At 43.7% G+C, this 10,697-nt stretch overlaps 1 protein-coding gene across 1 annotated transcript; it reads right to left on the bottom strand.

The window, feature by feature from the left end:
* Positions 1–2,799: 2,799 nt before the first annotated feature.
* Positions 2,800–9,672, bottom strand: frzb (frizzled related protein). Its single transcript, XM_085985940.1, has 6 exons — positions 8,895–9,672; positions 8,064–8,123; positions 5,000–5,065; positions 4,039–4,243; positions 3,867–3,930; positions 2,800–3,671 (listed from the first exon to the last, which is right to left on the bottom strand). The coding sequence occupies exons 1-6, from the start codon at positions 9,346–9,348 to the stop codon at positions 3,528–3,530; spliced, it is 993 nt and encodes a 330-aa protein (XP_085842066.1). The 5' UTR covers positions 9,349–9,672; the 3' UTR covers positions 2,800–3,527.
* Positions 9,673–10,697: the final 1,025 nt, after the last annotated feature.

Below are 10,697 nucleotides of genomic sequence, written 5' to 3'. Positions count from 1 at the left end.
CTAAAAAAGACATGACTGGAAACTGCAAAACCCTAGCTGTTTAGTAGTAAGGAGTATTTTTTTAACATGGGTTTGTTCAGAAGATGGCTAAACTGTAGTTTAAAACAGAAAATAAATTATTCCAAACAGTTGAACCTCTGTGAACAAAATCACAATCAATTCAGTTTATGATGAATTGACTTAAGTGCAATCTATTTACCTGGGCTTGGAGTGGGCCTTTGGCGTAGCGGTAGCATCCCCGCCACTGGGCCAGAAGGTGTAGGGGTTCAAACACCACTCCAGACAGTCCCAGCAAGTGGAGTCGGAGCTCTGGCTCTAAATTCTGGGTTGACATCCAACGGGATACTTGCGTCCGTGGGTGTGGGTGGCCCCCCCTTTCGTATGGGTTGTGGGAGCCCATAAAACCCTCCCGCCATAGGACTAACCACCCTAATGGCTGGTATGAAGATGGTTACAGTCACGGAAGGAGCATTAAACACAGCCAGAAATCCTTCCACCACTTCATACAGTTCCCCAAAAGGGAACAGTGTGAAGACACATATGATGACCTGGACTTCATTCAGTTCATGAACTGAGTTGTGTTAAATTAACAGTCTGTCAAGTTTTTACCAAAAACAGTGGCACTGGCAGGAGCTGTGATCGGTGTTTTTATGCCATTTTAATGAAGCCTTATCTTTTAATGTTCTATTTACATACATTAACTGGAGTTCTTACCCCAAACTCAGATTAATGTCCAAAGATGTGCGGGTTAGGTTGATTTGGCTATGATAAATTGACCCTTAGTGTTAGGGGATTAAATACGTGGGGTTACGGGGATAGGGTGGGATATGTGTCGGTGCAGGCTCGATGGGCCGAAATGGCCTCTATCTGCACTGTGGGGATTCTGTGATTCTGTGATACTCTGTTTGCCCTGGGAACTGCACTTTGAATTAACTGTAAGTGCACAAGTGATTTTTAGCTCTGTAGGATAAATGATGTGTTTGCCTTTATGTTTAATCAAAGCAGCCAGTAACACAAGGAATAGTGTGCCTGCCCTCCTCCCAAATGCTTTTTTGGTTCAAATTCTTGGGCTATGTCACTCAAATAAATTTGCTGAATTTTGGCTCTTTCAGCTGATTTACTAAACAGGTAGCCTCACAGAACTGGAGTGTTCCATATTAAGGAGATGAAAAAATGATCATTTGTTTTGTCTTATTGAATTATTTCTTCTCCCAAGCAGTAACAAAGCAGCAAAAGATTGTCATGGAGATTTTCACAGCCTAATCCATCTCACCTTGCCAGCTAAAGGAGAACATGTGTTAGGAAAAGGAGAAACAAGTGAATAATTGGAAATAAAAAGTAAAAACTATTAATCAACTATTAATCAACCGCAGGGGTCAGTGCTGGGTCCCCAACTCTTTACAATCTATATTAACGATTTGGAGGAGGGGACCGAGTGTAACATATCAAAGGTTGCAGATGATACTAAGATGGGAGGGAAAGTAGTGAGTGAGGAGGACATAAAAAACCTGCAAGGGGACATAGACAGGCTAAGTAAGTGGGCAGAGATTTGGCAGATGGAATACAATACTGGAAAGTGTGAGGTTATGCACTTTGGCAGGAAAAATCATAGAGCAAGTTATTATCTTAATGGCAAGAAACTGGAAAGTACTGAAGTACAAAGGGATCTGGGGGTCCTGGTGCACGAAACTCAAAAGGTTAGTATGCAGGTGCAGCAAGTGATTAAGAAGGCCAATGGAATGTTGGCTTTCATTGCTAGGGGGATAGAATATAAAAATAGGGAGGTATTGCTTCAGTTGTACAAGGTATTGGTGAGACCGCACCTGGAATATTGCGTACAGTTTTGGTGTCCATACTTAAGAAAGGACATACTTGCTCTCGAGTCAGTACAAAGAAGGTTCACTCGGTTAATCCCGGGGGTGAGGGGATGGACATATGAGGAGAGGTTGAGTAGATTGGGACTCTACTCATTGGAGTTCTAGAAGAATGAGAGGCAATCTTATTGAAACATATAAGATTGTGAAGGGGTTGGATCGGGTGGATGCGGGGAAGATGTTCCCGATGATGGGTGAAACTAGAACTAGGGGGCATAGTCTTAGAATAAGGGGCTGCTCTTTCAAAACTGAGATGAGGAGGAACTACTTCACTCAGAGGGTGGTAGGTCCATGGAATATGCTGCCCCAAAAAGCTGTAGAAGCTACATCATTACATAAATTTAAAACAGAAATAGACAGTTTCCTAGAAGTAAAGGGAATTAAGGGTTACGGGGAGCGGGCAGGAATTTGGACATGAGTCTAGGTTCGGATCGGTCATGGACCTGTGGGTAGCGGAGCGGGCCCAGGGGCCATGTAGCCTGATCCTGCTCCTATTTCGTGTGTCTTATTCTGTTAGATTCAGGAGATGGTTCTGTGATAGTGGATTGGCGGTTAGGATCAGATCAGCCATGATCTTATTGAATGGCGGAGCAGGCTCGAGGGGCTGATTGGCCTACTCCTACTCCTATTTCTCATGTTCTTATGTTCTATGCATGATTATTTTAGATGCTTCAAAATATTCAGGATTGAAAACTGCAATCCATAAGATTCAAAGTCATTGCCTCTATCACTAAACCATCTTGTTTTGAATATGTTGAAATCTGAAACTAAATGCTATCTTTTACAAAGGTGATCACACTCTTACATTACCTTTAGCTGAATGTTACAAATAAAGCAGAACTGGCTCACTGATAAACCGCCGATGTGTTTGTGTATCTGTAATACTGTAGTGAGCTTATGATGTCCATCACAATACCAAGTCAAATGATTTTCAAAGAATTATTTATTTAATAGTTCATAAAACATAAAATTTTAAAACTAATTTGATGCAAGCATTGCTCCTTATCGTTCTATCACACAATCACCTTGCAGTTTGTACATTTTCTTCATTACTAATTGTAGATATAATTGGTTAAGGCTGATTAAACAAGCGACCAAATAACATTGGTATGTTATATCCAGTGTTTGTTTTACAAGTGCTGTTGGTCGTTCCTATGCTTAGTTCACAATATGGACTTAACTGAGCCAGTGGTATGGCATCATCGTCGTCATCAGATCTGACATGCAACAATTCTGTTTTGGGGGCTATACAATCTTGGCCTTGGGACATCAACTATACCAGAACATTCCGATCCTTACACACTCCAGACCCTTGCTCAGACATTCTTTCAATGAAATATATGACCACAGTCTCAGGGTTGCGTAACCTAGAAACGCAATAAATGTGTACCATCGGATTAAAAGCAGCTCGCCAAACTCACTCCCCAGCGTATTCTGAGACAGTCTTCACAAACCTGGACAGTGCAGGAGTTCGATGCTGCGTTCTTTCTTATTACACTAATATTCGTGCAAAAAGGACAAAAGACAAAGTTATAGAATAGCTAAATTTCAGAGTCGTTATTAGGACATACGTGCAATAGTGCAATGTTCTTGTGCCAGTCCAAGAATGCAGACATTTTTTATACTGTCCAAAGGACTTCTCGTGCAAAATGTTTACTGACGCGCTTGCTTTGCATTCCTGGTTTTGTTCCTCTGTTTGGATGCGACTGCTGTATCTCTTGGCTGTAGACGCTTCTCTCTGTTTTGTTGGCCGCTTCTTCCCTTCCTCCTATCCTGGCGGAGCTTCTGGTCCCAGTTCTGATATTCACAAAAGACCAACTTAATTCACACATCATTCAGTATATTTCGCCTTTAGAAATGCGCACAAAGGTAATGCAACGAGAATGTGAGGGTTAAACTGGTTATTCTCTGTCAAAACGTTTCTTTGCTTTTGTGGGCAAAGAAGTAGCGAAAAAAAAGAATTATACGGTATAAAGCAGCCTGAAACTTTACCTTGATTCTTTTCCCAAGTCGATCCTTCCATTTCACAGCTATGGAACCCTCCACCAAAAGTAACCTGTGCAAGAAATTTAAAAAAACCTGGATTAGTACTGACCAGGTCTGGGCAGCTCAGACAAATAGATCTGATACCAGATATTCAACTGTGAAAGCTTGTTATCTGTACCTCGCCCTCTCTTCGTCCTCGTAGCCCATAATAACATACTCCTCGTTGGTTTTGATTTCAGGACAGAGACAGGCCGAACTCGTGTGAAGCGTCACCGTTTCCTTTGGAATATTCACCAGGGAAGATTTCAGAACATCTTTCACTTCCACCGTCGTTGCAACGTCGTGACATTTATTTCTCACTTCTTTCACTTTGGCTCGAATGACTGCAATGAGATTCCCAATGTTAAAAAATGCGTTTTATTTACACACATCAGCACAGTTCACTCATTTAATCTCAGCAACATTGACGTGCTTCAGGAATTCGGTGGGGGGGGGGATTGGTGGTTGCAGCCTGTTTCATTCTTCTATCCTCAATGGAGCAGTTTAATGGATAAAGCGCCACTAATGCCAACTATCTGTAACGGTCTGTCGATATAATAGCCCCTGAACTGTATGCCAGCAAACTGAATGTTGTACCAGACTTGTGCAAAGTTTAGGCACTGTAGTAATTCTGATCAAATGCCTATACTATTCCCAGTAATAAAAGGAGGGATTACTTAGTCAAAGAGGAAAAAAATATTGCTCTTTAAATAGTAACCATTGCCTACAAATGCTATTGTTCCTGCATGGTGTTGGAGTGTTTTGTATTTTCACATTTTATGTTAGATGGTTTCATCCGCTTTCATGTGAAACATTATCGTCTATTATTTCAGATTGCATGATTTTCTTTTGTTCTTAAAACGCGGATTACCGAATCATCAAAAAGTCTATAATGGTCCCTAAACTGTAGATAACATCATTTACACACAACCTCCCTGAAGTGTGACCTAAAGGAGCTCCATTCGGATGAAGGGAACTTGCTTAAAGCCCAGACCAGCTGCAGGATCGCCCCTTTCTCACAGTGACATCTTCCTCCTGCTTGCCTGCGAGTGAATGACACGTGTCCTTACTCTGGAGCTCAGCCAGTGAGGGCCACTTACCGTAATTATAGTTGTTGTTCAGATAAACCTTCTGAGTGAGTCTTACCGCCGGGCACTTGCAGCTATCTGAGGAGGAAGCAGAGGTGTGTCGGAGTGTGAGGTAAAGGGACAGTTTATGTTGTGTGTTACAGGCCACAAGCTGCACCAGTAACAGCTCCCGTTCATCACAAGGATGGCCAGAACAGCCAGTCCAGAGTGGGACTCAGCACCATGCGCGCACACCGCCGCACTCGGCATTGGCTTACGGTCTGCTGAAAATGAAAAGCGAATACCGCCCCCAACAACGTTTAATTGATCCCAATAAACAGTCACTGCCCGGCCCTTACCGATCATTCACGCAGTGGACAGCATGCAGAATGGAAGACAACAGTTACCGTCCGCGGCCAGGGGCTGACACGTGAGGGGCTCACAGGAATATGTGACATGTGGAGAGCTTCTTGGGGTGCCAAGTATACGAGAGCCTCATTGAGTTGCCAGTGGACCTCATTTGTAGGCCGCGAACCACGGGACATTGAGGTGGCAAGGTTTGACAAAACAGCCGAAGGCTCGTTAGTAGATGAAGAGTTGGTATAACAGGGGAATGGCGGGCAGAAAGCTATGTGAAAAGCAGAAATGTCATTCGGAATTAAGGCGTTTATATGACATGTGAGGGGCAATCATCTGCTGGGAGGAACTTGTGCAATACTTGGAGCTGGCTGGGTCTTGGGGATTTTCCACGGTATGTGAGAGGTTGGGTACACCAGGGCCATGGTAAACAAATTCATTTGCAAACTCCTTCCAAATGCTGCTGTGCCACCCCACCCCCCAAACCGCTGGTACATTTCTAGGAAGGTCTGGGACAAGTTCCTCTGTAAAGTTTTCATTTTTTACATTCAAACTTGTGCATTCTGTTTAATTGTAAACACTTTTATTATGAACTGATATATGTCAACTCTATAAAAATGCAGGAAAAGTAAGTGAGAGTGGTTTTATCCACATTCAACACGCAACTAGAGCGGGGCTTCCCCCCCAAACTACATCAAGTACTTACTCTCCCCCTTTGGCAAAGGAACTCTCCTCCTCCAAATCCCCCTCACAGAGGCGATCTTTCCCTCCAACCCCTCCCCAGTTTACGGCATTCTGCCTCCAATTCCAGCCCCCCCCCCCCCCCCCCCGATTCACACACTCCCTCCCTTGTCCACATGGGCACTTTGCCTCATTGATGTGCTTTGCACTGCCACCGGACTGCAGCTCCTATCTATTATGGCTACTGCTTAACTCTCGCCCCTTCACAGAGGCACTCTGTGCTGCAGGCAGGAAGCCATGATTTATTGGGAGGCCAGGAATTCCCGGTTGCAGCACAGAGTCTGCTCCTGGAACAGAACAGCAGCGCCAAGTACCAGCGACAGGAGTAAGACCAACATCAGTAAATGGAGCTGGGGGCAGTAAATCTGCTATCGCGGCGCTCCGACAGCTGATTTGTGTGGCATGAAATAAAAAGTGTATGCATTCACATGAACATGCGCCTCCCTGGCTATGCTGCTGGGCAAACGTGTTTAATGCTGAAGGTCGCATTGGGGCACGGGGGAGTGTTCATCTTCTAAAGTAGCAATAAGCCTGACCTCATATGCCCGCCCTGTTCCCGCATCTCCTTATTCCGCTTTCCTTCAAACACCTAATATATTCTTAAATGTTAACATATTCTCTGCTTTAACCACTAACTCAGTGTAGTTTATTCCACAGCCTCACAATCTCCTGTGTAAAAAAAATAATGTTCTCCGTCTTACATTTAATGTTGTATCTGTGACCTCTGGTTCCACACCCCAATGTTCTTTACGTTCAGTTATGGCGGGCATGGTGAAGTGAGTGAGTGGAGTTTGGTATTACACTTGATCAAGGTTCAGATCATGCTAACACGGATTCGAGTTCCTGAAAGAAGAAGCGATCGATGTGGTGCTACAGGAGGCCGCTGTTCCAAAGGGTGCTGGATCAAGTTTGAGTGAAGTGCGACCTCGCTCCCACTTCGCAAGGTTTTACCTCTCAAAGTTGCACATGCAGTAAAATAGCGAAGGCGCAGCTCCTATGCGTATTTGCGGGGTGGTATGGTACTCAGTCATGTCAGTAAAGGTCGCCTGGCTTCTATCGCATTATGAAGCGCAACAACATGATGTGCATCACTTTTTGCGGCATGGCATCTGCTTCTCATATAGTACTAGGGCCAATAAAGGTGACCCCGGTTAGACGGCCAATTCCCATAGGCCTGTGTGGCGTTGGTGTAGGTACCGATTTATAATTCAGTGGTATTCTATACTGTGGGGAACCATAGGTTGATACCAGCATGATTATGGTGCCAGCTTTATAGCGCAACATCGGAAGTGTCTGTCGAACAAAGGCATTCATTTGGCTTCGACTACATTTTCTCTGTTGGCAACGCATGAAAAATAGGTTAAAAAAACGAAGGCGCAGCTCTATCTTTTCAGTCATTAAATATATGGGTATAGAATGATAGTCGTAGAACATCCCATTCCATAAACCAATATGTGATTCGCACCCTGCCGGGCCAGCGAGATCAACGCTTCAAAATGCCTCTTTTAGTTGACTTACTTGGTTCTCGGAGAAGATGGAGCTTCCAGTGTCCCCATACTCGGTCCCGTCCCAACAATCATCACTTCCTCCACCTTGGACACCTATTCTTCGCACCTCTTCGCAACTTTGTGGTCATTCAGTGATTAACGACCCTTCCAGTTATAGACATTCAAAAATACGATACATCTTAAGCCAAACATTAGTGATTATCATTACACTTGGCAGGTCTAAGTTGCTTGCTGGGAATGTTGCTCACTCAACAGTGTCTTGTCTAGATGTCCCGGTGACCAATATGGGAGTCTTTCAGACACAACTGGCATTCAGAGGTGTCCCAGGGAGGCAGCGGGTGGCCCTGTTTTAGTGCTCTTCAACTTAATTGATTTATTTCATATACTTGGGCAGACATGTGGACCGAGTGCAAGTTTGACCATGGTCTAGCGGACAGTGTGTTGTGCATGTTCTTTTGTGGCAAAGTAAATAACATTTTTAAATGACTTACCGCCTCCCAAGTTGCTGCAGTTATTAGTGGAAGAATGGATGGACAGGTCTGGAACTGGTCCTTAAAAACAAAAGTCGCTCAGTTACAGTTTTCTTATAAAGATTTTGTCGAGCTTTGAGCTTACTGAGAAATTGACATAAACCGATAAAATTCTCCAAACTGATGAGTATATTTCTTTTTTTGGTAAATAAAATACAATTATGTCTTGCTGTTTGTCTTAGCAAGCTATCACCAGTAAATCTGGTCCTCTTATTCCTTTGCATGTCAAGCCTCTGTAAGGAGCACAGTAAGGTCCTGCGCGGTCATTTATATGTAAATGTCGTGAACGAGTTAGCTTCTATTGTCTCCTTTTAACATTTTCAAATGACTATCCCTTCAGCATTTTATGAAACAAATACCATGCTTATGTTTACTTGCTGACGATCTCGAGAACATTTCATTAACGAGAGAATTCATTAAAGTCCGCTCGTACCTAAAGAGGTGCATTGTTTAGCAGTACACGATTATACATTGCAAGCCAGAGATCCTGGAGATCTTAGACATCTTTATAGCGGCCAAACAACTACCGCGCGAAGTATGTGTAACTATATTTTAGTTGGAAAGTTTCATAAATATTGAAAAATGGTTTTAAATCCCCATTCTATTAACTTCATAGAAACATATATGTGAGAGAATTTACCAGTTAGTGATTCAGTGACTTATTTTTCACAATTGGAAAACAAAAACTAGTAGCACACCCTTCCTCGAAATGATTTAGATCTGCTTGAGAACTCACTCTATGTAACTACCATTCAGCTGCGGTTTATACGTGTAGATCATTGTAAAACTCACCGGGCGCATCGGCTGTCACGATGGCTTCGGGAGAGATACAGACTCCCCGGTCGTAGACGGGGAACTCCTCGCAAGCGAGGTTCTCCGGCCAGGTATGGTTGTACCTTCTCATGACGGGCTCACAGCCATCTCTCGCTCTCTCGCACACCGATTTACAGGGCTTGATGGGCTCGTGTTGGAAGTCGATGGTGCAGATCGGCGCATACATGGCACAGAGGAAAAAGAGCAACACTGGGCTGCAGTTAATGCCTACCAATCCCTCGTACTGTTCGATGGCCAACACGGCGTTATCCTGGGTGCTGTGGTGCAGATGGTTCGGCATCTTCGTCATGTTCCAGGGCATTGGCTTGCACATCGGGATCCGGATGGGCTCACAGGCAGCGGCTTCTACCGTGCGAACCAGACCCAGACAGCTCATCCACAACAAGACGGAGGAGACTCCAAAGCGAAGCATCGTAGAAGCCGGAGAGTTTCACTGGGACCTCGTTAGGTGTACGCAGCTTGAAATATAAATTGTTGTGTATTACTGCTACAGGAGAGCTCCTAAAGCGGGCTTGAGTTTCTCAGCGCTGGAGATTTGAAGGGACCGTGCTCACAAGCGCGCTGTCGCTTTCCTTCCCGCGTGAAACTGACCAGGCTCAGTTTTTTTTAATCCTTGTATCTTTCTGACCAAACAGTGCGCCCTCCTTCCCTCAACCCAGTCGGCTAATGAGTGCCTTTAAATCACCAGCCAAGAAACCATGCACTTTTATTACTTTTCCAACAGCAGCCGTATGACGCGATCTTCTTCTGATCCATTTGAAAAAATGCCCATCAAATGACCGTAAGGTCGGGAGTTTATGATTTTAATCGCCAATAAAATATGTTTCTCGTGCTTTTTGGGCGTGTTAATAGTGTCTCTTGTTCAGGCAGTGAATGCAGTTAATGGTTTCTCAGGTCAAGATCACTGCCAGGGTTTCTGACTGCTAACTGTTTAATGAACGTGCGACTTAAAGACTAACATACAGATAAATAAACTAACTGAGTTTAAAGTTCTGACCGCCCAGAAAAACACAAAATGCACAAAAAATGCTTTAGCTATTCTACTCATACTTTCTGAAAAATCCGGTCGCAACAACAGCCCCAGGCCCAAAAAGTAAACCCATATAAAACCAAACAAACGAAAGCAAGGTTTACATTCGGGGCTATTTAACCATCTTTACTTTGTGGCCTGTAGCTTTATTTTAAGCAACGGTCAGAACTTGCCAACAGGTTTACATGAACTTGCTTCGCGTAATTGAATATTTGTAGATTGGGGCATAAAGGGAAAACATCAACAAGGCAACGTGAAAATAAAAAGATTTATAGCTGATTTATTGGGATGAATCGATTATCAAATAGTTGTAAGAATGAAATACGATTTTAAAACGAATGAAATACGATCTTTGAAATAAACAGAGTATTTTGTGTCAAAATAAAAACTGAATTACGTGCCTAGAGTATTTGCTGCACGGACTCGATGGGCCGAATAGCCTCCTTCTGTGCTGTTCTGACTCTATGACATCTTCCAGCACTGTGGCTTGCAGTGCCTGTGAGTTTCCAGTATACAGCCAGCTGATGCACCTTGGGTTTCTTTCTAAGTTAGAAATTTTACTGGAGGCCAGTGAGCAAAGTTCTCCAAATGTGTAAATGCACACGAGTGTTCTGGTTTACCACGGCCAAAGGGCAGTGCCAACGGGCAGCGCAGGATAGTGGCAACAGTCCCAAAGCCATCAATACATTTCTAATAGACAAACTTCCATTTGCTTTTGTGGTGCGTTTTCT

Source organism: Somniosus microcephalus, chromosome 4 (assembly GCF_052327205.1).
Source record: "Somniosus microcephalus isolate GS21.2 chromosome 4, FLI_Smic_1.0, whole genome shotgun sequence".
Taxonomy (NCBI): Eukaryota; Metazoa; Chordata; class Chondrichthyes; order Squaliformes; family Somniosidae; genus Somniosus; species Somniosus microcephalus.
Note: the sequence above shows the minus strand (reverse complement) of the source record. Positions and strands in the feature narration are given on the sequence as shown.

What these genes read in the sequence shown, in the direction of transcription:
- frzb (XM_085985940.1), bottom strand. Translation starts at nt 9,348, where the DNA reads ATGCTTCGCTTTGGAGTCTCCTCCGTCTTGTTGTGGATGAGCTGTCTG. An exon ending in CGTGACAGCCGATGCGCCCG is followed by an intron (nt 8,124 to 8,894) that starts GTGAGTTTTACA and finishes TTTGTTTTTAAG; the next exon opens with GACCAGTTCCAGACCTGTCC. An exon ending in GAACAACAACTATAATTACG is followed by an intron (nt 4,244 to 4,999) that starts GTAAGTGGCCCT and finishes ATCTCATTGCAG; the next exon opens with TCATTCGAGCCAAAGTGAAA.